This window comes from Athene noctua, chromosome 10 (assembly GCF_965140245.1).
Source record: "Athene noctua chromosome 10, bAthNoc1.hap1.1, whole genome shotgun sequence".
NCBI classification, from domain to species: domain Eukaryota; kingdom Metazoa; phylum Chordata; class Aves; order Strigiformes; family Strigidae; genus Athene; species Athene noctua.
The window spans coordinates 222,192-249,824 of record NC_134046.1 but is presented as its reverse complement, the minus strand read 5'-3'; the positions used below and the strand labels follow the sequence as shown (position 1 = coordinate 249,824).

The following is a 27,633-nucleotide window of genomic DNA, read 5'->3' as shown; positions in this document are numbered from 1 at the left end:
AAGTCCAGGTAAATGGCATCCACAGCCTTTCCCTCATCCACTAAGTGAACTGCTTTGTCATAAAAGGAGATCAGGTTAGTCAAGCAGGATCTGCCTTTCATAGACCCAGTCAAGTTTCATGGGGTCTCAGTGTTCACTGACCAACATTTCTGAAGTGTTTGCCACTCGTGAAGGGACAAAAGGAGAAGACGCATCCGACTGTTTAAAGGAAGGCTGGCAAGAGACAGCATTTTCCAAGGCAGTAGATGTTTCATGTTACTGTATTACTCTAACTGGCTGACTATTCTCACCAAATGTGTGTTCAGGGTTGTACTGAGCGTTCCCAATCCCTCACACTCAAAGTCAACGGTGCCAGAAGCAAGATGAGGCCCTAAATTCTGTGTTAGCCTGGAAAGCTAATAGTGGTCGTGATTTAAAAAAATGCAATAGGAAAGGGCTGAGAGACACCTCCCCCTACTTGTGTGTGTATGCATGCATTCAAGAGGGCAAGAAGTTAGAGAGCTCACTAGGGCAAAATCCTGCTAATCTCATCCTAGGAAAAGCCTCATCTGCTTTCTTAGAAGGAAGAACTAATTTTCAGGGTTGATAAGACAGAAGTGCATAGGTGGCTGAGAGGGTTGCTGGGAATACAGGCTCTGAGTAGAAAGCCTGCATTTGCCAAGTTCATGTTCAGAGCAGTGTGAGCCACAAGAACTTCCCTTGGCTGCTAACAGGAAATAATTGTGGTAACTGCAAGGTATCTGTTTGTAAATGCTGACTTCCAAATGTCTTTTGAAATTCATTGTTATCCTTAGTATTTCACATGAGCTGCAGAGAAAAACACAATCCATACCCCACAGAGCTGGCATTCTAAGTAACCTTTACGGTCCAGTCACTCATTTATCCTTACAGCCACTCTGCCACCCAAGTATTGTTATTTCTCTTACCAGATAAAGGTAATAAGAAACAGGGGTTCCAGACCCACAATAAAGCATCATAGCTTTTAACCATTTTAGCTTGATAGAGTCAGTGTAGCCCAACTGATCTTTCCCATCCATATATGGGTTTATGCTTTTGAAATGATGTGAAGTGGCCACATTGTCATGTAATCAGGAATTATGGTATTTCTGCCACATGTATCCTGATGGTGTTATTCAGCATGGATGACTGAGTTAACACAACTGGAAACTACATGTTTCTTGCTACAGGGCCAGAGGTTACAGGCCTAGAGGTTACAGATGGTTGAGGGAGGTGAAAAGAACCCTTTATGCGTCTGGCCAGTGGAGTTTGTGTCTTCCTGTGCAGTTCAGTGTTGCCTGTCACAACATCCTCTGTAAACAGAGGAAGGAGTTCACAGGCATTTAAAAATGCAGAGAAATGCAATTTAAAGGTGATGTGGGTTGATTGCTGCCAGTAGCTAAGCACCTATACAGGCTAGCCCTAACTTCATCCTGGCCAGACCCAGTACAAAAGAAAGGATGGAAAGTGGAGTGAAAGAAGAGAAGATATGAAGAGATGGTAATAATAACAATTAATACATTCTCAGAGAGCTTGGTAAGTTAATATGTGACTGAGAAACTACTCCACTATGTGCATATATTTCAGCAAAATACACTCACAGGCCTGAAGATTCATAAACATACATTCTGAATGAACACACAGGGCTGTGTGGGCAACAGACACAGAAACAGAAACACATCATGCTCAGGTGAACATCTCGCATCAGTTTTAGCACCAGGATGTGTGAATAGAGCTATCCTCCTATTCTACCCGGTGTGAACACCAGTGGAGTTGCAGAAAAAAATACCTTTGAGCAAGACCTGTGGCACAACCATGCATTACTGCAGGTAAAAAAACATGGGAGCCTTACCTCAAACTCCTGAATTATGGTAGCCAGCTGAGAACATTTAAGGCAGGTTTCATCTAGCAAAGCCAAGTTCCTATCAAACTGCATAATGTATGCCATGTGATGATTCAGCCTTGATTTTCTGGAGAGAAGAACATCAGCAACACTCTGGTGTTCCTCCCTAAGGCCACAGAAAGAAAAGAAGCAGCAAATAAATAAATAATTAAATACTAATGAAGAAGAGCCATACTTCTTTCTCTTGTATTAGACCCACAGTGGCTAAGGACATTGTATAGCTAAAGCTGGGTCAAAAGGCAGGAAGGAGGAGTGCTTCAGTGACACTGGACAGCGAAACGGGCTGCTAGAACGGGCACCGCGAGGGGCTGGTCCTTCCGCTGTGCCTTTGCAGTGGCAGCACTGTCTGTCTGTAGGGGGTACAATGTCTCCTTTCTGGACACAGCTTCTGCTTCTCTATACAGACCTTCCAGCTGCTGCGGTGCTTTTGAGCGCTGGTTGTAGGGGATAATACACCATCTTCAACTGTAGCATCATCTGCTCAGCTGTCCTTCACTGTGCCCTTCTCAGCACTGCCCCACCATCATCTGTCTCGGCACCCAGCTGCACAGTATTGAAATATTTACGAAGTATGTACAAGGACAGAACAGGACACAAGCTGAGATTACGAAAGAGTAATCACAGTTAAGAGAGGAACATGAGTTCCTGGGGAGGTCAGAGCAAACAGCGTGTCTGGGGGAGCACGGGCATAGGGAAGGACTCACTGGAATGTTCAAGGGTGGTGGTGACCTGGGAACGTGTATGAGCACAGCCCTATGCCGTGTGTCGTTCTGTTTTGTTGGCAGCCTTTGCAGTGCAGCCCCTCTTCCTTCCCCAGTGCCACAGGGTAGTTCTGCACGGAACCTCGGCGCATGTCCAGTTGTGTCCCTTTTGTCTTAGGGAGCAGGCAACAAGCTACCAGAGTAGGGTTGTGACTTTGTTAGAACACAAGAAGTCATTTTAGATCCCAGCTGGAAACGCCACTTCTGTCTGTGTTATGAGTGTATAAATGATAGATTATTGATGAAATTTTTAAAGTCTTTCTGCCATTTGTGGCAGTCCCTTGGTGGACACAAACCAATACACAGTTAGTTCCCTTTAGCCTTTTCTTTCCTTGTGTGCTTTGACTTGAAAGTGCAGGGCTGACAAGGAGAGCTGTGCCCTGAATTTCGGATTGTTGCTGGAAAGTTCTAATCTCATTGACTTTAACTGCTCAGTGGCAGTGCTGGGAAAGGATCAGCCACTGTTATTGACCACTGCCCCACTGCCTCCTGCAGTGCAGCAGGGTGGAGCTCTGGGTCTGCACGCTCCATCATAAGTTGTCAGAGCCAGAGTAGTTCAGTCTAGGCCGGGGACTGCACTGGCTGCTGCAGGTTTAGTCAGCTCTGCAGAGGTCATTTCTCTTAGGTATTCTTATTCCAGCAGTTCTGTAGACAAAGGGCTGGCAGCCTGGCTTAAGTCAGAGGTCTCCTTAACTGAATGAATTTTGGAGCTTTGTCTGTCCTAGGCATGGTCTTACTCTCTCATGGAAAGTCTTTGCCCTGTGAGGATGTTTGGTTTAGGTGGAGTCCCTCGGCAGGCTGACAGTGTCTGTTTGGCTTGGAAGCCTGGTCTGTGCAGAGCCCTGCCTTGGTGCTGGGAGCGAGGGGGGTGTCCCATGGCTCAGAGCTGTGCAGTTGGCTGTGTAGATTTCTGTAAGCAGATGGTCTTCTTTAGGACCAGTCCTGATGCCTGCTGTTCCTGCCTCCCATGGCATGAGCCTGTGACCTTCAGGCCATGAGTGTGAAGCTGCTTGGTGAGGACTCCGAACTGGCATCAGAGGATGATGCACATGAAGCAGGCTGTTCTCACACTGCCTGAGGGGCTGTTTTGGAGGTATGGGCTGTGCACTGTGCAGATGTTTCAGCATTTGGTTTCTTAGTCTGACAGCCTCTACACTGACTTCCTTCCAACCAGTATGTAAAATCTGCTAAAGTCGTTCAGGTTCTACTCCTTTAATCTCTGCTGGAATCCCAGCCTCCCTGCTAGTGGGGTCAAGGGAACGCTCATGAGTTCACCCACCTGCTGTCCAGGGTATGTTAAGGCCTTCAAACCGTGCCATTCCATACTTACCATTTAAGGACTCTTTCCTCCAGTTCTCCCAGGATATCTTGGTGTAATTCATAAATTTCAGGGAGTTCGCTTAACCCCTGCTTGAGTTTAACTTCTTCCTGTTCATTTTCGTCTTCTTCTCCAAGCACTTTCAAGACACCTTCATAGAAATCCTGTGAACAACAACACAGAAATAAAGCAAACAGACTTACAGTCTCTTTTTTTAAATTATCATTACAATTTCTTGATTCTTAAACTATGCTTTCTAGGAAGTAGAAGATATGCCATCAACAGTGATAGAGTATGCTGAGTATAGCAAAGGAGATCATAGCATATGTTTTCTTTCATCCATTAGTCCATACACATTTTCAGCTGAATTCCACAGTGCTGTCAACCCAAAATTGAACATTTCACCTGACCAAGCCATCAGACCCTTATGCATACAATGAGTTTGGTGTCTTTTTATTTACCTTGCCTTTTTCCCCTGCTTTTCTGTATGTAGTTGGTCTCAGTTTTATAGTGTTTCTTAACCAGAAACACAATTTTTAAAAATGATGAGGTTCTCCTGTCACTTAATTCGGTCCAACAGCTTGACATGAAAACCATCAGTGTCTACATGTCTTGTGCTAAAATTTGCAACACTCGTCTCCAAATCTGAACTTAAAGAGGGGAAGAAGCTATAAATTTAAGCTATGAAACAAATCATTTTCCCTATGAAACCTGAGACCTTTTTTCCTCATATTAGAAACGGTTTTGATCCTGAAGTGATTTATAAATTATGTGACACAGGAGTAATTTCTTCTATATTAAAATGAAGTCAGCTCTGGTACATAATAGGTCACCTGTTTTAAGAGTGGATAGCAAAATGTTTCCCCAGCTTTGACTTGGAAGTGAGGAATAAGGCCTCCATCTGAAACTGCAGTGATAATTTGTATTAGACCCCCAGGTATTAGAAAATCATCCCAACAGCAGCCAGCAGATGCTTTCTGTGCAAAATATTGCTCGAAGTCTCCTTCATCCAGAGCTCTGGATGCTGAAATGTTTCCAGGTCAAAGCCTGATTCGACAGAATCCATCTTCTCTGCTTCAGATTTGTAAAGGAGCCTTTGCTGGCACCTGGATACACTGGAGAGACTGGCCCCTGTGGTGCCCTTGCCCCTTCCACGTTCCTACCAGCCACTGCTCCTTCCCCTGTCTGCTGCTGCCAGGCACATCCCCTCCTCACAGGCAGTGCTAGAGAAGCTCAGGCGTTTAAAGCTGCCTGGGCTTGGTGGAGGTCTGAAGGCAAACTGGCAGTGGGGTGCAAGGCAGTGCACAGCGCAGCAGGGCAGGAAAGCTGGTGCTGGGCTGGGGTGTGACTAACACTTGGTGTGAGGCAGGTTCCTAACCCAGGGATTCTGGCTGCCTTCGATGGGAGCCAGGGCACTGTAACTAGATCCTGTATCTTTATAGCAGTATCTGCTGTTCAAAAGCAGCAGTCTTCATTCAATGAAATGAAAAGGGTGTGATTTCAGCACCTGCTCTTTCAGTATTGCTACAAAGTACAAGTAATAGTAAAGCATTAGTATAGTATTCAGGGTTCGCCTGAGGATGGTTCTGCAGAACTGTTACAGGTTTAATTCTCTGCTGTATCCCCTGTAAGGAGGTGACTGTGTGTTCCTCCATCAGGATCAGGTTGGGCTCTTACTGTTGAATTTCCCATTTCTGCTAGTCAGGTCTTCATGGGCAAAGTATCTGGATCTCAGTTTTTCTATGAAAGCAAGTGAACAATTAGAAACCTAAGTGCGTCACAGTTTGTGATGGGAGCAGAAACTGGGCATTCATATACAGTTGCTTAGAAACTAATTTTGTGAGTGTCTTTTCCAGTCTTCTACATCCCAATAAGACACGAAGTGCATGGAGGTTTTATTGCACAAGATGAGGAAAAAAGGGGTGTGAGTGAAAACTAGAGTAAATAGAACAACAGCTTAGTAGAGAGGCCACATTAACTGTGAGGTCTGAAAGCTCCTGATGACTGGTTCTGGTGCAGCAGCTGCAGACTAGGAGATTGAAAAGCTTCCTTCCTTATAAAAATACTATCTGTCCTTACCTGACCTTTCTTTCTCTTTCATGTGTGAAGGTAAAGCTAGGAGATTGTAGCATTCTCCCTTATTGCTTGCTAGCCTACACATGCTGGTGTTTTTTGTTTTTTTTCCAGTAAGTACCTCAAATCGGTTATTGTTTTTAACTTCAGCATTAAAAATTTCTGAACAGAGGCTTTGTAGCTGTGTATGCTCAGATTCACTGAGTTTGAAGCCAGGAGGGACTGTACTGGTGTGGTATGATCTAGTGTGGTTTGGTCAGTACTCCAGATCACAGGACTTTGTAGAATATAGCATTACTAGGAAAACAGCCAACTTTGATTTAAGACAAAGTCTACCACATGTTATGGATACACTAACACTGCATCCTGAGAAAAAAAGACAAGTCCCAAATGGGGCTCTTGGTGATCTTGTGAGGGGTCAGGTAGCTCATAAGTGCATACAAAGCCCAAGCGTCTAGTCACAGCAGAGCTGGTGTTAAGGCCCTGGCTGGATCCTGTCAGACTAAGGCCATCACAGCAGGACTTGTTCTGCCAGCAGGTTCAAGCTGAGCTCTGCTTCAGCCCAAGATCTAATGTGAGGGCAAGCTTTAGTGTCTGACCAGTCTGGCCAGACCCATGCTGTGAATGTATTTTTTCACATGCTACTCTGCAAACAGTGAGTTATTATTAAAATAAATGTTTTTTTCAAAGATATATTAAAAACATTGTCTGCCCATAGAAGCCAATTCATCAGAAAAAAAGCGCAGCTGCTTTAACAATCGCTGAGAAGGTGATTCTGCTGGATGAGTTATTAGAAATGGCAGATAGATTTTTTTTCCACTCACAGAGACTGTTTCCTGGCCTTCTACCCCACTGTATATGATGTGGCCAAATGTGCTGTGAAAGGAAGCAGGGGCTTGATAAAAAGAAACTTCTAAGGTCACACAGCTCATTGAAAGATGCCAAGTTGTTTCTATCCGGCCCTGAACCAGGATGGGATAGGTTGAGTACCTTCCTCTGTCAGGATCGAGTGATCGTGAAATCTATTGTCAAAAAGTCAAATTCTGCTCCCTGAACTTTTAGGGACAATCTTATGAACTTCCCTGGCTGTACTAGGATTTACCATGGCATTTTTCACGACTGGCTTCTGTCTAGTTAAGTTCTATAAATACATGGACTAGTTAAGGAGGGGTGTGAAAGAACTGATTTTGATGAAACTTGCTAATGTCCAGGTGTAAGCAACTCAACAGAGTACGTTTCACTGGGGATCCATATTTTACATTAGATAGTCCACGTCAGTTTGATTTAATCAAAGTAGCTGTATTGATTTCAGCATGCTGGGGATCTGGTGGTATGACTGCAGTCATGCCCAAAGGTTCTATAAGGAGCAGGAGGGCCTCTGGGCAAAGAACTTAAGAATTCCTCTCTCCTTGCTAGTAAGAACTGACTCCAGGCAAGAGCAGATTTTAGTCTCGTCAGACTCACTCCTGGCTTTTCTGTTGTGACACTGTCAACTGCCGTGTACACAGTGGCTAACTATGAACTGGAATGACTGGAATATTTAATAGATACTAGCCAAAAGGGAAGTTACACATACACTTAGGTTTTTTAGCAACTATGACAGAAAGAGATCTCGAGGGGCTGGTGCAAGGGCAGAGGAGGGCAACGAGGCTGGGGAAGGGCTGGAGAATCAATCCTGTGAGGAGCCAGGGAAGGAGCTGGGAGTGTTCAGTGTGAGGAGGAGGAGGCTGAGGGGAGCCCTCATCCCTCTCTGCAGCTCCTGACAGGACATTGCAGAGAGGCTGGGGCTGGGCTCTGCTCCCAGGGGATCAGGGACAGGACAAGAGGGAACGGCTGGAAACTGCCACAGGGGAGGGTCAGGCTGGGCAGGAGGAGAAAATGTTTCCCAGCAAGAGTGGTCCGAGAGTGGAACGGGCTGCCCAGGGAGGGGGGAGTCCCCATCCCTGGGGGGGTTTAAGGGTCATTTAGATGAGCTGTGGGGGGATGTGGGGTAGGGGAGAACTTTGTAGAGTTGGGCTGAGGGTTGGACTCGATGATCCTGAGGGGCTTTTCCAGCCTGAATGATTCTATGACTCTGTGAAAGCATTTGTTTTCTGAAAAAACATTAGAACTAGGTTAAAAAAAAACCAAGCAGGGATGACAGTTTTCTTTTTGACTAACTATATCCTGGATAAAACAAGATCATTAAAATTTCTGAAATAATGTAATTGTGCTTCCTAATTGTCTGGGTCTGATTTCCACAATGTGTCCTGCCCCAGTACTACAAATAATCCCAATGTTGTGCTATTCCAGCTCCCATTTTTTCTGGTGTGTGAGTGAGCCTATCTAATACACTCCAGAGGCTTTCCAGCCAACCAAGCCAGTCAGCCTGTCTTCTGGATGCTTTTCCTAACTCAGAGGACTCTGCAACATTTCAAAGTCCTCAGTCATCATAATTAATCCAGACTGCGGAAAGGGAAAGGGTTCTTTCAGTTTACTGTGTCTGGGGAAGTGCATAGCTGTAGTAAGTTCACCTCTGACGTGCTTAGGTATCCTATTATGTTACACAAATGTCATCTTTTCCAAATTAACATGGAACAGCTCTGAATCTGTCCACTTTCCAGCATAACTGAGCAACAAGATTAACACTCCTTTCCCACAGCATCTCAGTGGTTTTAATTAATCATTAATTGCCAGCTCCTTTGACTATAATGAATTCTCAGACAAATTATTTAATTCCAGTTGCCTGGATAGCCAGCTTTCTCATAATTAATAAGAAACCTGCAGCATAGCAGTAATCACTATAAACATCCATTTAAAGTAAATAAATGATGTCACTATTGAAAATGCTGAGTACCTGGGAAGCCATTAATCAAATGCAAAGTGCTTTTGCAGTCTCACTAACGCTGATCAGTCATGGCACCTGAGGGTCTCCAAGTCTGTCACCCAAGCCCCATATCTAGGCATGGAAGGTACCAAGCACTGAGTCCATATAATTCCCTGCTGGGTCAGAGCTTTGTTAGAACTGAAGCATGAACCAACATCGTTCGGCTCCAGGCTCTGGCATGATGGCCACAGGGCTCAGTCTCATCTGGGGGTGGGTGAGCCTACAGATCTCACTCCTGTCTTATGCCTACACCTGCTCCAGTGTTGGTGTGTGCATGTGGAAGCATTAACTCAGGCTGGCTAGGTGAGTGGCGTAGAAGGTTAGCAGCTGTGCTATAAAAATACATTTCTGAAACAAAACTTTTCATTCCATTTTGGGCACTCATAAATAAGCCCTTTACAGCCATCCAATGGCCAAATCCCAAACATCCCTGAAATAAACCCTCAAATAATAAAATGAAACAAAGAGGATCAAAACCTACAGCCACAAAAGTTTGTCCATTGTTTTTTTCTTCTTTTGTTAGTACACATCACTAACACACACAAGTTACATTTTTTTTCCCCAAGAATGCCTCTGAAGAAGTTCTCTGCTGGGAATGGGGTCTATAGCCTGGAGCCTGTTCTAAGGGCATGAGACAAGGTGGAATGCGGGGTTAGTTTCAGCAAGATGTTATCGTCTGTGTGGAACACTGCCTAACTGTAATATGCTTGGCTCCTGGAGTACAATCTGATACCCTCTGTGAGGTGGTGAAGCTCGCTGTAGGGTGCTGAGGTGTGAAGTACTTAAGAGACGTTGGCAGTGCCTGCCAATGCTAAAAGGAAACTGTGATTACAGGAGAGTTTTGGAAAAAAAAGATTTAAGTACCTGGTTCAGGGCTACAGAAAGGTAGCCCAATTTACCTAGGATCAGCAACCTGGAAACCTCTGGAGCAAACAGGTAGTTATCTCCAGGTACTCCATCGAAGGAGTCAGCAATGCCAGCAAACAGAGGGTTTTGGTAGAGCACTTAGCAAGAAAGTGCTCTGTGGGATTCAGCATCTGTGTGAAATGTGATACTCTAATCCAAAGGTGAAAGGGGTAGTTAATGGGACAAGAGTTAGTTCCAGGTTTTGCTTCCAGGATTTTGTGAGCAGATGCAAAAACATTGAGGTTGTGTCTTAAATCTCTCCAATAATGGGGCTGAATATGCTTTGGAGTCCAGCTGCCAAAATCAATTATTGTAGCAATCTTGTATGCGTATCAACAGCCATTTTGCAAGATGGATACATCCCATACATAGTGCAGTCCTTTCTGCATTTCAGCCCTGCTGCCAGTTAGCCTTTATTAGCCTGAAAACATTTAACCTTGCAGGACCCTAGTGAAAGGAAGAAAAACTAATCTCTTGTCAGCTAAACCACTGCTTCAGGCAAGTAGTTTACCCAGGAGAAAAAACTGCCTGTATATATATGTGTGTGTGTGTGTGTGTATATATATATTTGCTATGTTGGATGATTTCTTTTAACTTCTACTTGAAAACAATCCAGGATACAAAAATTCAGTCTGTATCCAGAATATCTGTTTGGTTTTTCTGTATAAAACAGAATGGGCCAAGTTAGATCAGTTCACCCAACAGTGTGGATACCTGGGGAGCCAGGGACTACTGCAGCCAGTCTAGTAGGGGTAGTTAGGAAATGACAGGACTGAAATCAGTCTCTACCTTCACTGTAAAAAGTTGATGGTTCTGCCACCTGCGGTAGGCTGAAATCAAGTATGTAGATTAGAAAGGTGAGTAGACTGGAGGAGAGAAAGTTAAGATCTTGATTTAAAGGTGTAGCTAAACAGATAGCTCTATTTGAAAGAAAAGCTTTTAAAATTCGTCAAGAAATACTGATCAGTTGCTGGATCTCCTTCTTGGTTTTGTTATTTGTTCATCTCCTAAAGCAGTGGTATATAAGACACTAATCCAGTCATAATGGAAATGGTAGTTTTTGTGCATTGACTACAATGATGGGAGAAAGCAGCAGAAGGGAGTGCAACACCATGGTACTGGCTTTGCCAATAGTAATTTACAGCCCTACAGTTGGACCAGTAGTTGCTCTGCAGGTGGGAACGGAGGTTCCTTCTCACTGGCTCTCAGCACTGTCTTCCCAGCAGCAGGCCTGCATTTGAGGCAGAAATTGTGAACTTCTAGTAGATGATGGTAGTTGTAAAGCAGAGCCACACTTAAACAGATCAAGAGAAATACCTGACAGGAAAAGGATTTCTGTGACCAAAAAGTGCACATGATACGAGAAGGACCAGATTGCTAGACTCTGTGTCTGGATTAGAAAAGCTCTGAATGCCTGCAGTCTAGTAGCATCTTGAGTTCTGAAGCAAAGTCTCTACCTGCTCTTTGTCTCCCTGGAAGGAAGAAAGCTTCTACCTGCAGTAACGCACAAAGAACAGAGTTCAACTGCTTCTGAAGTATCTTTATAATGTTGACAATGAGGGAAAGAAATCTTAACTCAAAAGGAGTCTGATCAGGCTTTAAGAAGCTAATCATCTGCTTTCTTGCAGTCACCTAACAGAAAAAACTGTACAAATTTATACCAACCAAAGGTCTGGCCTCTAATGTTGTCATGGCTGAATCAGCTTTCCTGCTTACGCCTCTACTCTGTGTTAGAGAACAGGAAAGGACTGATGGACTGGACTAGGATATTTCTACAGTTTTCAAGGAGAATTCTGGTTGGGGAGATATGTGAGTTTCCATTAGGGAACAGAGCTGAGTAAAAAAAAACCAAAAAGGGAGTGTACAGAGCAGATGCATTAGTGGAAAACCTTGGCTATTTCTCTGCCTCGGTCCTGGTGAGGGTCCAGCAGCTGCACAAGTCACCTCTGCACACAGCATATTTACCTTGTTCACACCACAACTTCCACCTGGCATCCAGACTTTGATACTTTTTAGTAAATAATGAAAAATCCATGCATCCAAAAATCATTCTGCATGTGTATCTAGAATTGTAATTGCTTCCCAAATCAAGCTGATATTTTAATGAACTGATAGTATTGGGAAGTAAACATATTTGACCCTTTATGAGTTGGCCAGGGAGGACCACAGGAAATCTTAATGCAGCCCAAACCTTATACAACTGAAGTCTACACTCATTGCATAAAATGGTGCAGGCTTTTACAACCACAACTTCTAAAACGAAGGTGGATTCAACAGATACTGCATATTGCAGGATCCAAGGCTCTTTGGGACATCCAGGCATTACACCTGAGGGGAGAGTGAGGACTTCAGAGGGGCAGAAGAATCTCCATATTAAAGCTGAATGCAGGCATGAGATGCTGTGCAGTGTGCTGAGAGCTGAGTCTGCGCCGGGGGTGGTTCCTGCAGGTATCATCTTCATTGCTGCCAGCAGTCTCTCTCCTAACGATGAAAGTGGCACCCCTGAATTAAAGAGTGGCACATCTCCTGTAGCAGAGTGAGTGACCCTTGATCTGCACTGAGCAGTGATCTTCCCAAATTTCTCATCACTGAGCTCAGCAGAAACAATGCTAGATGAACAGCAGAAAATACTGTCGCAGCAGACACAATTAGTCTCTTATCCAGCCACTGCAGGGTACAGTCTAGGTCAGGAACCCTGACCTCCACACACGCTCACATTCAGTCAAATACACTCATTCATCCAAAACACTGCAAATGAGTTTCAGAACTGGCAGGCAGTGGAGTATGCATTGCAAGTACTGTATCGCTGGGGCCTGTTACCAGGGAACTGTCCTGATGCCAAATGTGCTAGTGTGACTTCCCTCTTCTTTTAAGAGGTACACAGATTATCTGAAAGCTATTTTGGCTCAACTTTCCCATTGCAGAAGCTCCCTGGCCAATGCAAAGCTATTTTTCCCACTGCCAATGAAGACAACAATGAATAAATAAATAAGAAAACCCCAGCCTACGCTTACGAGGGCAGGCTATTCATTTGTGATGGTTCATCCTCAGGCTTTTGTGAGAGGTTCAGAGGGTCTAACAGCCAGCTAGCTCTTCATTTAACCATCATGTTTCATTCAGTAAAGCATTTAATTAGGAAAGTAATGTCTTGATTGGTCCAACAGAATTTTGAATATCATCCAAGAAATTCATGATAGTAAAAAAGGATCAGCCAGTCATTCACTGGAAGTGTAAATAATTAGAAAGATGGAGTTCTGTTTTGTCTAACATGTAATAGTGGCTCCTAAATCAGATGTTTAATTTTTGTTCTTGAGAACGTGCTGCCCACAAGTTTCTGAAAGTAGAGTTTAACCATTGAGCCTGACATCATGATAATCTGCATTTAGGTACCTTTGAGTTAGTGTCTTGAGCACTGAAATTATTTTTGCTCTTTTTTATTTCCAAAGATTTATTTTGCAGACAGAAGCCTTGGGATGCCCAGTGCAGGGTTGGATCCCAAACTGCTCCAAAGGCTGGAGAACCAGCACATGTTGTATCTGTTCACGTCATATTCGTATCCATATCTTCAAATGGGAAGCATAAATCTGGGTCTTGGTGTTTCTAAGAATTGTGACCCAATGTTAAAAGGAAAATGCAAACCAGGAAGTAAGATCAACTTTCTTTAAACTGGGAGGTGCTGGGGCTGGGTTTTTTTTCAGTGCAGAACTGTCCTTTTAGGTACTTTAATTCAGTAAATGCCTCGAAGGGAAGTAATAATGACTTCAAAGGGGTTTATACACAAAAAAGGTGATTTTATGTACAAAAGCCAAAGACAAAACAAATGTGGTCATGGTACACTATCAAGCAAATGCCTGATCCCATCAAACTTACTTGTGACTCAGACTGGGATCCTGAGGCAGTCTGAGTCACAGTAAATTTGATTTGTGTACATCTAGTAAAGTAATTTGAAACAGACTGGCTAAAGGGAAGCAGACAAACGAGACTCTTGGTCCTTGAAGGTGGTGTGTGAAATGTCAGGCTGAGAAATCAATCTGCAGCATTTTTGTTCAGGAGCAAGCACTAAGGAAAAGATGACAAGTGCAGCCTGCATTACTGGGAAGAAAAATAAAAGAATGATGAAGTTTGAGGATTAAATGATCCTGAGGGAAATGCAAAGACTAATCAGCTTTTGAGAACTAAATTGTGAGTACCAAGAAATCAGGGACTTGGACTGCAAGGCCCTGCCAGTCCCATCGACTCAGTCCAGAATGAGTTCCTAACTCCCTGCTCCAGAGAACTGCATTACCTTTGAGTAGGGCAAATAACAGCTGACCCTTCAGATTATTATCACTGCCACCACACCAACTGATACCAAGTTTGTGAGCTAACACAATGTTTCCACTCTTAGTTCAATAGCAGAGTGGGTGTATGGAAATGTCATCATTTTGGCAATCAATCAATTTATTAAAGTCTCTGCTGAAAGGCCAAACAGATTCTGTTATGATGAATGAATAGTAGCTCCAGCCAAACCTGGAAATGAGATGGAAAACTGCTCTGGCTGCAGGCTTAAGAAAAGCCTTCTTTTTCCTTTCTGAAAGCAGCTAGGGTGTGGTTTAGTTCCTTGGCTTTCTTACCAACATGTGGGTTTATATTAGAAGATGAGACTTGAGACTTGAAGATGAGCATTTAGAAACTTTCTTGAGAAGATTGGTGACGGGCAACAGAGAGAACCATTTGCCTGAGCTGAGATATGCTGTTGAGGAAGCCTTTGGTCCTAACCTATGAGCTGTAATTTTTATGAAGATTCTTTTTATTAGAGATTACCAATCAATTGAGTTTGGAGTCCATCCAGCTGGAGGGGAGCAGCATGCACTTGCATCCATAAGTGTTTCTAAACTAAAAAAATTTAGCAAAGAGATAAACCAGAATTGCCATCCCGCGTTAAAGTTGTCAGCTTGTAAAAGAAAGCAAAAATGACATTTCCTGTTCATTCCAAATGATTTCTACAGGCAGAAAATAGGATTATTGTGAAAATCATGAACTCTTCATTTACACACATAGCCTTGGAGCCAAATTCACCACACAGGGGTTTACCAGAGGAAGGAGAAAAGGGCAGAATAACTGCTGAAGGGACAGGGGAAGCCCTGAAGCATCCCTTTCCTGGCCCAGCAACTGCACAGGCAAGGCAGCCTGGCAGTAACATGATGGTATTGCCACCACGAGGGTGTGCAGCCATCCATGCAGGGGCTGCAGGCACTGAGGCACATTGCAAGATTTGGATCTCTATATTGAAGACTTTTCAGGCCATGTAGTGAGCCACGTCTATCTCCTAGAGCTCTATGGAAAATGCTAGGATATAATGTGAAGGAGAGGCCTCTCCTAGACATCTCCACTAAATATCCTGCATTGTACATGCACTTGGTTCAGCCCTGCATTTACATACTGCCCATAAAGTACAAAAGTACTTGGAAATGGGAAATTAAATATATTGGGCATGTTTTAATTGGATGCATCTAATGAGGATGCAGAGTGGCTAATACTGTCTGTGCATGGTAATTTCCTGTGAGTATATTTCTCCTCAGTTTTGATTCAGAAGCTGGCAGAGGCTTTTCTTTGTTTTTCTTGGTGATACTTCTGGCAGTGTTAATCTCAGTAAGGAGTTCTGTGGGTATCCTTCATGATCAGAAGCCCTGTACTCCACAGGTGTACACAGAAGCCCTGTATAGCCACAGTTGAAGAAACCCCCCTGGCTTCCACAGGGGACAATGGATAACTGCAGCTGTGGCTCACTAGTGTCAAAGAATGTGTCTGGCTGTGCGGAAACCAGAGGAAAGCCAGGATGGATGAAGCAAATGGCTAGGCAGGTTATCACTGATTTATCAAAATATCAGTAGACTCTAGCTAAGCAGCCAAGTCCCTTAAAATGTTTGGTTCCCAGCTGACCAGCTTGGCAGTTTTGCTTTGTTGACGTCATTGTCTGCAAGGTGTTTTGTCACATTCAAGGCTGCCCTCCTGCTTCTGTTGCTCAAGCCTGAGAAGGCTCTTAAGCACTGCCTGCTTGCCTGAGAGGCACAATGAGCAGGCAGCAGTATGATGCCGACCTCATTACTTCTATCTTCATTAAGAGTTCCTGTCCACTGTGAGGGTTTGGGGTGTTCTTCAAGGACAGCCTGAGGCTACTTTTTGCCTTCTGGGGGAATTTTTTTCCAAGCAGCAGTGGGGACGCTTTGTGTGGTGGTTGCTATTCCCTACTGCCTTGCAACTAACAGCCAAGAACAATGTTGAGAGCAAGGCTACCTAAGCTACCTAAGCTCCCGGAAGCAGCGGCAGCTCTGCTAATGGGACACAAAGTCATCTGGGACAAAGCCACCCGTGGTTCAAACCATGCAAGAGCTCTCTTACCAGGCACTGCATGTGATTCTTTGTGTGTATTCCCTCATGAGTTTCTGACTCCAGTCTGTGTTTTGCCTGTGGTGACTGCCTGTGTCACAGTGTGGATATCCAGGCCACGCTAGATGTTACTGATACTGCACTATCACAAGAAAGAAGCTTTAAAGGAAGCAGAGTGAATCCATTCAAACCAAATCCCCATGCCTTGTAGCTCTGCTCCTGTGTCTCTCTGAAGAGAGAAAGTTCACCCCTGTTTATCACCATCTCCTTCTCTGCACGAGGCTTGTTCTAGATCTTACACCAGACTTAGAGCCCCAGCAAGGGCTGCTGGCCAACACTTTTCCCTGTGAATGACAAGTACTAGATTTGAGGATCTGTAGCAAGAGCAGATTAGTGGCAGACATACATTCCTTTGCAATGGTTCACAGTAAGCCATTCCTTCTCAAATTGACCTCAGTCCCTTCAGTGCTTTTATGTCTTCTAAACTGCAGCTAAGTACAATAAAAGGGCAGTTGGGTTTCAGTGATTAAAATTATTTACTTACCATACGTAACAGCTGGAGCATCTCCACGTATCTGGGAAAAGAGGCAAACTTTTATTAATTGCTGTCAAACTAATGCTGATGGGTTGATTGCGTAGCTTCAGTTTCAGGAGAGCAACGGATAGGTTGTAACAATGAACTCACACTTTTTCTGAAGACATCAGCTCCTGGGCAATGAGGTAAGCTCTGGACTGGCCTTCTTTCTGTAGACAGCAAAAACCAGAAACAATTAAGAGATGTCTCATTCCAAGGAGTAAAGCGGTGTTGGAGAGCACTTTGAACTGACATATTTCTTTAGTAAAAATAGTAAGCAGGCTTTTATTCTTTGTTGTTCAGTGTCTGGCATCCTGGAGTCCTTCCCATGACAGGGTGTTTCTGCAATTCAAATACTAGTAATATAGTACAATATAATAGCTGTTAGGGTAGAAGTCAAGTTGGAAAAAACATGTTCTAATTGAAGAAGTTTTCTCTTGATTTTTACAGGTCCAGAATTTGTCAGAGAAGCAGAAAGTGCTTAGCTTTGAATAGGCTAGCTCCATGGCTGCTGAGGCTTATACTATGTGCTTAGTACTTTTAATTACATGGAAAATGGTCATATTCCAAACTGTTCTGACTGCTATGACACCTGTGGAAGCAAATGGGGCAAAGGGCTTTATTGCATGCTAAGCAAAATGTCTACACTAAATGGCCATAAATATCTCCGCAAACAGGTCAGTTCTCCATCAGAAAACGCTGTTTGAAATCTCAGTGGCATCTACTTAACTGTTAGGCATCTCAGAAGTCAGGAAACTGTGAAAGAAGCAAACTGTATGGCTCTGAGGTGCAAGTGCCTATTTAGGGTATTTTGCTCCTTTTTCATGACTCATCCTTATGGTAAGAAATTACCATATGTATGCTTTGAATCACTTACTTTTGGAGAACTACCCTACAGTTTATTTAATAGAGTGCACTAGAAAGATCTTACATTTTTTCCTTAGTTTCACTTTCCTGCTGGGAGCGAGTATTTGATTGCCCCTTTCCCCCTCTTTCCACTCCTGAAGATCATGATGTGCCTCTCCTGCTTGTCCCAGCTGCTGTAGGAACACACTGAGTTGTAGTTCTCTCTCGTTCTCCCTGCGCAAGTATAGCAGAGCAAGTGCAGGGGCACTGGCCCCGCGCTGCCTGCCCCGCACGCCCGCGCAGCCCGGCCCCGCAGCGCCCACCGCACCCGCCCTTCCCCGCGGCCGGGCCCGCGTTCCCTTCGCAGCACACAGGGCCGCACTCTGTAACTCCTCTTATGATTCATATCTCTTAGCGGGGAGGCAAAACACGTGGACCCCGCTGTCTCATGGCCTGTCTAGAGCGAGTTTGAGACAGTGTCTCTAGGCGTTGCCTGTTTCTGTTATTTAATTGCTATTTGTTTAACCAGGAAATGAACTCTGAGATTGAGGACAGTGTCCGGAGACAGACTTCTGGGAATAGGGGATAGAGGGGGTGCAGGTCCCTCAAGCACCAAGTTTCTGAAACAAAGTCTAAGTGATGATTATAACACTGCCAAGCTGCCACCTTTTCAGTAACCTTTACTCCCTGCAGTGTGGCTCTTCCCACTGCCCCCGGGCCTCACTGCACGCCTCTGCCTATCCGGTGGAGCCATGTGGGGACCCTTTCTGCTGCTCGAGTCTTGTCTCCTAGCCTCATCAACCCATCCGCTCTAAAACCAAATGCTTAATAAAATGCTTGTAATATACAATATAAAATTGCAGTATATAACCGAGATATCTCTCCATTCTCTCCACTCTGAAAAACATGCTGGTGCCAGGAAGGTCATAGAATCACTTTAACCAGGTTAGGAGGTTGTACAGTTGCTATAGCTCAGCTGAAGCAAAGGTGATACTGTGCAATCATCCCTCCATTGGCTAACAAACTAAGCCCTACAGCCCTCCTACAAATGGATACCAAGTGTACTGATGGAAAACTAAGACCTAGAGGTGACTTGTGACTTGCTCAGAGGTTTTCCTTCTCCACCAGTGATGTTTCCCAATGTATAATGCAGCACACCACCACCAGAAAGCTTTTGTTTAGAGCAGTGGAGATCTAAAAGCCTGCAGCTCTTTACAGAGCACATGAGTGACCACAGCTGATGTTAAGTACTAGTTCTAGGTAGTTCAAACTGAGAAACTTTAGGTTTCGTGTCCCTTTTGTGCCTTCTGATAGAGCAAACACTTGGGCTGAGAAGGGGCAAGTAGTGAACAGTGGAGAAAGGTGGCTGATGGCCCATGCTGAATGTGCTCATGTGGCACTTCACTGTTGCAGGATTCCCTTCTCTGTGTGGTAGTGATCCCACTAATGTAGGGATGAGGTCTCCACATGGAGTCATTTATATGCTCTGGCTTTGTTCTGAGCAATGCCAAGGGATCTGAGTGTGCCCTAACAGGGCATGCCCTCATCAGATGGTGCTTTGGTGGCAGTGCCAGTCACTCCCCTCAGCCCAGTGCCAGCTCTCAGTTGTCCTGACCCAGCCGTTCGCAGGACCTTGATCAGAACCAGATTGGTGTCCTGATCCAGCTTAAAAAATTGTGGGGCTGGGGGTGAATCTGCCTCCATGGGGCTGGAACAGGGTTGTGTGGCCTAAGAGCAGCACAAGTAGATCACAGAACAGTTAGCTAAACCTGAAGCATTAGTGCTGTGCAAGCCACTCCTCTGGAGTACTCGGGGAGCAGCCCTCTGCATTTCAAAAGCAGGGTAACTAGTCAAGAACTAGAAGCAGCAGCACCATTCTTGAGTCTGTCACTGGCTTGCCATGCTGACATGGACAAACGGCATCTCTTTGTGCATTTTCCTATGTGTGTTATTTCACAGACTCTTCAGGGTAGGTGCACTGTAGCTGGATGGTACCCAGCACAAGAGCACTACTGTCACAATCAGAGGCTGACAGCAGTTTGCAAGCTTCAATCTCTGAGCTGAGTGACTTCATAATGCCCCTTTTGTAATTATTATGAACTATGTAGCAGTTCACAGTGATGTCACAGTGGTGCCAGCAGAAAACTGAGGCATTACAAGAACAAGTGACTTTTTCAGGCTGGCTGTGTGAATCAGTGAGAGAGAAGGAAAAGCAGTCCACATCTCCTGTCTCCCAGTCTTCCTTGAAGAGCTAGATTGCAGTTCTCCTGGGGAATCTCTGTAATTATATAAATCAAGAGCTGTCCCTTGAAAGGCATCTGAATTGGGCACTACCTCAAGGCACACAAATCTGTCATTCCCAACTCCAGCATGTTTCAGTTCTCTGTGTGTGTGCATGTGTGTGTGTGTGTTTTAATATGTGAAGGTTAAAGGTTTGCAAAACAGAATGATTAATGGAGGCTGGAAACCAAGTCCACCCAGTGGAAATGGATAAGGAACAGCAAAGGCAGTTTTATGTACTGCTGCCACGAGACAGCAGCTGCCCTGCTGCTTGTGAGAGCTTTGTGGCTAAGTTTGGTGTTCCCTGTTTGTGTGGGGTGCAGGTCCCCTCCATCTGCTGTACTGGATTGCTGCCCCCCTTTTCATCCACCGCCTTTTATTTTGATACCTGGGAGAAGGGCACAGCATCTTCTCTCTCCAGTGCTGCCCTCGCCAGTACAGCATTGGGGACCGTTGCTGTATGAAGAATCAGGTCCTGCCCTGCAGCACACCATCATATCATGGTAATGAGCACCCTCCGGTCTGGCTAGGGTCAGATACATTAAACCTAAAGTCCTGAGTGACTGGCCAGAATGCTTTGGGTTTTCACTGGTATAAAGGCCAGCTACATCTGGTCTGAATTCCTTTTCTTTTATAGCATTTTGCTCTGGTTACATGCTATTGACCTCGCTGCAGACTTTCACGTTTTGCCACTAGGGTAAGATCACACCTCTCATGTGCTGGTTGTATTCAGCTCCTTGTAACACATCACTGGTTTTAGACTAAACTCAACTGTATTTGCGTACTTTTGGACTTCCCATACAGTTATCAGGCAGGCAGATCTGTGTTCTGGATGAAAGAAATGCCTTTATGTTCCAGCGATGGCGTTATTTCCTAGGATTTGTATTAATTTATTTCCTGAGTGCTTTATAGACTAAAATTCTTACAGGTATTCACCCAGATTAATCACATTCTTTTCTTATTGTCGTTCTGAGATTCTATTCAGATCAAACTCCCTCCTGTGTTTATAGACTGGTTTAAGAGAGCGTTTTTAATTGTTCCTTTGCCTAGCGGATTAATGTAGGATTTGCTATGTGTCATTCATAACTAACAGAGTTCTTAAAATAGCTGATTAGTTGCTACAATATTCCTAGCACTCTGCTTACCCTGCCACTGCTTTCTCCTTCCAAAGGCACTCTGTAAAGGAAGACTCAGCCTCTTATTACTGTGGTGCAAGTTGTGCAATTGATCACAGTCTAAATGCCTTCCATTGACTATTTGGGTTATTTTTAAGTCTGTTACTTTGTTTGATCAGCATATCTTTTCCATGTGTGTGACACAGTCTGGATTACGCAGTGTGATGGAAATAGCTCCTGAAGCCCAGTCCAAGTCAGCATGTTTTGTAGTGTTGTTCCAGGCTCTCTGCAAGATGCTGGAAAAATTAATTCTTAAATTGGTAGGTGGGTTCCTGCCCCTTACCCATCCCCACAGAACACAGAAGCACAGAACCTGTGCTTCACCTTCAGAAAATTTTCACACCACCATGGGGCCTCCACTGCATCTCTCCACTGTGGTTTGTCCCACAGGTGTTTGCCGTTCCCCAAGCCCAAGCGAGTTTCCCAAGCAGAGCTGTTAATGTAGTGGTAGGAAGGCAGATGCATTCCTGATACTGTGATCTCAGTGAATCCCTTGATGTTCCCATAATGAGCCGAAAGGCTAGCACCTAGCTTTCTGCCTTGCCTTTGATCTCTAATTTGCATTAGATGGTTTTTCTTTCTTCTCTGGATCCAGCATAAAAATCACTCCCCCCTGCTGCATCCTTATCTTCAGCCAGACAGAGGGTTAGGTGTGGTAAAAGAATTGTCTTGGGGCTCCCTTCAGTTTCATAACAATTGGAGGTTGTAGGAGATTAGTGACAAAAGGGATCAACTGGCCAGAAGATCCAGTCTTAAAAAGTATCTACAAGAAAGGAACTGAATACTCTTGCTTGAAGATTGTGATACTAAAGTGAGAGGCACAAGCTGTGGAGGGCTAGCTGATGGTCCAGTGTATGCAGCATCTTCCTCAAACTACTGAGGCAATTAAAAAACTCAAGATTGTAACCAGCAATAGGCAGAACCCACCAGCATGTGTTGATTTTAATCCATTTCAAAACATGGCCCAGAGCTTCTCAAAAGTAGACCTTCAAGGTTATATTGGCTCTATTTCTGATCTTTTGAAAACTGGAAATTTTGACTGCTACAAAAACTTAAGTTCTGCCAAATGGTACTCAGTTTGAAGTTGGTGTCTAGTCAAATCTGACCTTTTAAGCCCATTTCCCCTTTAGTTCCTTCAGTGCTTGTTAGCTGGGTGGGTCCAAGATGGATTTATCTGTTTTTAGAAGTAAAAAACAATCATGAAGTTCAGGTTTGAATCCAGCTCAATGGTGAGAGGAAAAATCTGGAGTTCTACATCGTGGACTTTGAGCATTTGTCTAGTGAGTGAAGGTTCAGCAGTAGGAGATAAAGTCCTTATTTTGTTTGATATGAGTTTTTTGTTCCTAACTGGAATCCCTAATTTATTTATTTTTTCTGTAGGCAGCCCAGGTGCCATCATATAACCTTGACAGCCCAGTACAGAAAAGTCATGTGTCACCTTATGATAAATTGGGAGGGATTTAATGAAATGAACATATATAAAAACACATGAATGAGGGATGGCCCAGGAGCTCTTCTAAATTAGCTTAGCAGGAGGAAAAAAAAGAGTGAATCTCCATTATTAGTGTAAGTGAAAGGCATTGCTTTTTATAGTATAACCAAGTAGAATCACAAAGCTTATAGCATTCCCTTCCTCTGAGTTCTCTAGATTGTTATCATATGCCAGCAGACTGAAGAGAAGGAAATAAAGTTCTTATTTAACCAGAAAAAAAAGAATTTTCACTGTTAGTCTTAGACAGAAGAATCAAAACCACCAGGTGACTTCTGATGACAAATGCTCAGCTTCTCGAGGTCTGAGGTACTCCCAGTGGAATAAAGGCAAAAATTTAAAACCCACCTCCTGTTTTACATTTTTATATCTGCCCCATTCCAAATAGGTTTTTAGTAATAAAAATTCCTGTAACACAATAGAGATAAGCCCCTCTTTGCTTGCTCTTTAAAATAAAGCTGATAATTTAAAAAATACCTCAACATATATTATGGACTACAATTCAAACTGTTTATAGAACCAAGGGTTCTAGCAGGCCCTAAAAATTTCTCCACACTCCTGTGAGTCTGGTCTCCAGGAGAGCAGGGATTCAGAGGATACAAGCTGCTGAAACAATACCAGGAAATGTGTGTACAAAGCTAATTTTTAAGATCATATTTACTTTTAAAAATGAGCCTTAAAAAGAAACACTAGAGGAAAAATTTCTGTTGCAAACTGGAACCCTTGGGAAGATTATCCAGCAAACAGACTAGGAGAAAGCAGGTGAGAAAAAACAAAGCATGCTGCTTGCATTTTGGTGCAGGAATTCATTCACGACAGTGAAAGGCAGCAGGTAGGATTCAGCTCAGTGCAAATGAAAGTCGTATCTGAACACAGGGAGGAGATTTTGTCACCTAGGCTGTTTCATGCCTTTATTTAAACAAAGTTTCCCTGAGAAGGAGAAAAACAGAGATCAAACTAACAAACCTCAGATTTTTGTGTGTGTATGTGTTTTTTAAAATCCAAATTCAGCTCTTAATAGGCCAGCCCCAAACAGTTGTTTTAACAAGATTAGCTCATTTTGAAATCCATGGTACTATTTTTGGCGTCCAGACCAACATGTCTCTGCCAGTTCTCCCCAGGCGATGGTGCTTCTGAACTCTGTTGTGTTGTACAGCCACTCTGTATTGTCCTGAGGGTTTTGCTGCAAGGGACACATCACTTCATCAGGGAGCTGGACACGTGCTTGCACTTTGTCATTACAGAGATGGGTTTTGACAGAGCACCCAGAAGATGTGCGTGAGAAGGCAATAAAAGGAGGCGGAACAGCAGGGTAAGAAAACCAGTCCTCTGTAAAGACACCAGTGCTTTCTGAGACAAGAGCTGTGTACAGATGGAATTTATCCCGTTCACTCTTAATTACAGTGAACTGGAAGCCCTTGTCTGTGACAGAGAATCTGCAGAGTGGGCTGCATGAGACCTTGGAATATTCCCGCATCACTGTTATTCTGTGGCTGACATGGGTGAAAGACAAGTTAAATATACTGCATTCTTTATGTCAGAACACTGCATTGACTGTTCTCCCTAGGAGATGGGGTCTTCCCTGGCCACCTTTTGATTATTGCTTTGCAGGCCCTGCAGCAGTGGTGCTGGGGCAAGAGCCCTGATGCTGGGTGGCCTCTGGATGCCCAGATCAGGCATCTCCTTTAACAGACAGGGTCCTGGGGACAGCTGGGACCCTCAGGGTTTGTCAGGATGGGCCCAGGAACCCCCCCAGTCTGTCCGCAGCGATGTCTGCCCTGCCCTGGGGAGGCTACAAGAACAAAGGAGCTCAAAGGTGTCTGACTTGGCTTACTAAGCAAGTGGCTCATCCAGGGATGAAATTACTGCTGCTCCAACCTCTTTCTAAGAGTCTGTAGCTAGAGCCCAGTGGATTGCAGAGTGGCTAGTCTTCCCACAGCCAGAATTAAAACAGATAATGTCTACTTTCCTGACCTGCTTCTTGGCATGGTAAATAGCCACGTGCACTAATTCATCAGCCAGCTTGGAAATACGGTTCTACTCGGAGATGCTTTAAGAGAGCTCCCCAGAGCTTGTGGAGGTCTGGTGCTGTGTATTGTGATCCTTGCTGACAATTAGCTTGGGAAGCAAAGGCCAACCAAAGAACCAGACCTGTTCTGATGTTCTCTATCAGGTACGTGTAGACGTTTCACCTGAAGAGTGGGAGGGATACCTCCAGTTAGACTCTGAAGCACATGGTTGTTCTCTAAGTGCCGCCGCCTTCTGTGCCAGCTACGCAGTGTGGTTACCCCAGCACAACAGAACAATTAAAATGCTTGAGATGCAATAACGGAGACATTTAGAAAAACATAATTTCCTAGTGTCTGGAGAAAAAACGCTACAAAAATGGCAATAAAATTGGTTTTAGCAGCCTTGAATTTGCTTCCAAGTGCATAGGGACTGCATGCATTTCCCTTGTGCGCTCAAGCCACAGTTTAATTCAAGTCATTTCTCCACTGGCATCACAACTAAGAGATGCAGAGAAACCTGACCAGCTTAGATAGCACACTCGTGTATGCTCTATAAATTCTAGTGGTTTGTCAGCTAACTAATAGAACTGAAATGAAAAATATTGTTCATTTAAGAGGGAATGTCAGAAATTTAAGGGCTTTTCCCTTTTCAAAACCACATGAAAACAACCAACCAAAAAAGTCATGAATCTCAGAGGAAGAAATACAAGGTTGCTTGCAACTGTTTCATTTGTTTCATGTCAGCAAGGAGATCAAACCACAGTCTTTTCCACTGGTACCAGAGTGTGAGAGATGAGAGCTCAGCACCCTCCAGGGTAGACCTAAAAGGTGACACAGTGTACAGGGAAATCAGAGGAGGAGGCCATTACCCCCCAAGATCAGAGCAACAGCCATTTCATTTGCCCTTCACTGTCATTATGCTTGCAGTTTCTTTTCCTGTTTCTCAAGAGCTGATATCCTGGTAAGGGAAAAATTCCGCTCCCCTCTCTCTACACCTGCACCTAAACAAAGCTTCACATTCTGGAAATGCCTGAAGAGATCTGATCTGTGCTTCTCCTTGACAGAATGGACCCTTACTTGGCCATCACTGGGTTTCAGAGAGGCACCTGCAGGTGCAGACTTCTGCAGGCTCTGACACATGCCCATGACCAGACACAAGCTGTCTACAGTCAGGAAGCCACATAGCTGTACTGACACTGAGAGAACCAGTCCCAGTAATGTATTTGTCATTGTTTTATCCAGTGTAGTTATAAAATTCTCAAGATTGCAGCTAAATCCTTCTTCTGAGCGAGACATTTTTCCTGACATTCAAGTGAGGCCTTTCCTGCTGGCTGTTGCCTCCACTGACCATTTTAGGACTGCAGTTCGGCCTTGCCACATGCTACAGGGGTAAAACTGTTGCTAGTGCACTGGCGGAGCAAAGGATTAATGGCTCTGACACCAGGCAAAGAGCAGAGAGAGTTGATAATCCAGGTTCTTCTGCAAATTGTTTCTCCCTGTCTGGGTTTCCTGCATTCCCTGTTTCCAGCTCTTTTACCTTGTTGATGAGGCTGGGATCACCCGGGCTGCTCTCCTCATCTTCTGAACTCTTGTGTTCCTCATCTGATGTGACGACCTCCACTGGTATCACAGAGACTGGGCACACCTTGTAGGGCTCGGTGTAGGCACTGCAGAGAGAAGGAACAGACTGCCTCACTGGTGTGATGACTCCAGACACCCACTACTGCTCAGACATAACAGATCCACACATTGTCCAGAGGTAACCAGGCAGGGGCAGGGAAGTCCCTACAGGCCTACTAGGCTTGGAAAGCAAGATTTCTCAAGCTTTGTTTTTTTGCTGCCAGGTTCAGCAGAAACCATTTAGACAAGTAGAAGGAACTGAAAGGAGCAGTGGAAAGTTAACTGAAAGCTTCTGGAAAGGATCAATGTTCTGGCTCAGTTTGGAGGGAGAAGTTTGTACTTAGTTGCAGCCAGAACTGCTTTGTTCCTCCCTAGTCACCCTCCAAAACGGATGTAATAAAATCCTACTAACACCTCAGTGCTCATTAAAAATGGAAGTTAGATATTGTAACAATGGGTTTTCTGGGAAAACATCAAAAGGATGAGAAAAGTGTAATTGTAATACCAATTACATCAATTAAAGCACAAGATTCAGAGCATAGAATCATTGAGTTCTTTTCAGCTTCAGAAAGCCGGAGAAAGTCATGTGATAAGAGCAATGGATCTGGTGTGTAATACAGGCCAGTGGCTTCCCAGCATTTAGAAAAAGAAATCCTTTTTTAAAATTAAAATTGCCAGTGATTTCAAAACCTCCACAAAGCATGACTAGAGATAGGTTCTTCAGATGGTTCCTGCCCTTTGCCTTAGAAAGGTATCTTTTATTGCTGATCTGAATATGCCTAGCTCCAAATTCTAGATCCTGGATCTTGTTAAACCTTTGTCTGCTGAATTGAAGGAAATCTTAGGAATTTTGTTACTGTGTAGGTACTCACAGGCTGTATTGTCCCTTCATTTTTGTCTTTTATATGAAACAGGTGAAGAGCTTGGTGTCTTACTATGTCATGCCTCATATCATTTAATCATTATAAAATATCTCAACTGTATCCAATTATCCATTAGCATTACCCAATTTACTAACCATGTTAGCACCAGTTTTTACTACCAGCCAGTTTTAGTAGTGTTCTTTGTACTGCAACACAAGACTCAATATTCCAGCACTGGCAAAAGAAGTGCCAAGTATACCAGTGGCAACCACCCATATATTCCTGCCTGACTTCACTGTGTTTTTACATTCAAGGATCACATTGATATTTTTGGCCACGGTATCATTCTGGGAGCTTACATACATCTCACACAATACAGCAGCCCCAAGTCTTTTATATTTCTAGGGGCAGGTTCCAGCGTTCAGCTGACTCTGTTGTCTTGAGAGACAAAATCTGACATCTCTGCGTGTTCCAGCAGACATCTTGGCCAGCCAGGTCGGTCTGTAACATGGGCCTGGCTTACTCAGTGTATATGATTTCTTTAGTTCTTATTTCCTCTAAAACATTATTAATTTGCTTTAGCA

At 44.0% G+C, this 27,633-nt stretch overlaps 1 protein-coding gene across 3 annotated transcripts in view; it reads right to left on the bottom strand.

The window, feature by feature from the left end:
- The window catches only part of FGD5 (FYVE, RhoGEF and PH domain containing 5), a 104,538-nt gene that overhangs the window by 36,412 nt on the left and 40,493 nt on the right, over positions 1 to 27,633 (bottom strand). For all 3 annotated transcript variants that reach the window (XM_074914272.1, XM_074914274.1, XM_074914273.1), the window contains exons 3-7: positions 26,104 to 26,233; positions 16,879 to 16,937; positions 16,738 to 16,768; positions 3,992 to 4,143; positions 1,850 to 2,006 (exon numbers count right to left, since the gene is read on the bottom strand). In XM_074914272.1, coding sequence (XP_074770373.1) covers positions 1,850 to 2,006; positions 3,992 to 4,143; positions 16,738 to 16,768; positions 16,879 to 16,937; positions 26,104 to 26,233 — 529 coding nt within the window. The remainder of the gene's footprint in view (positions 1 to 1,849; positions 2,007 to 3,991; positions 4,144 to 16,737; positions 16,769 to 16,878; positions 16,938 to 26,103; positions 26,234 to 27,633) is intronic.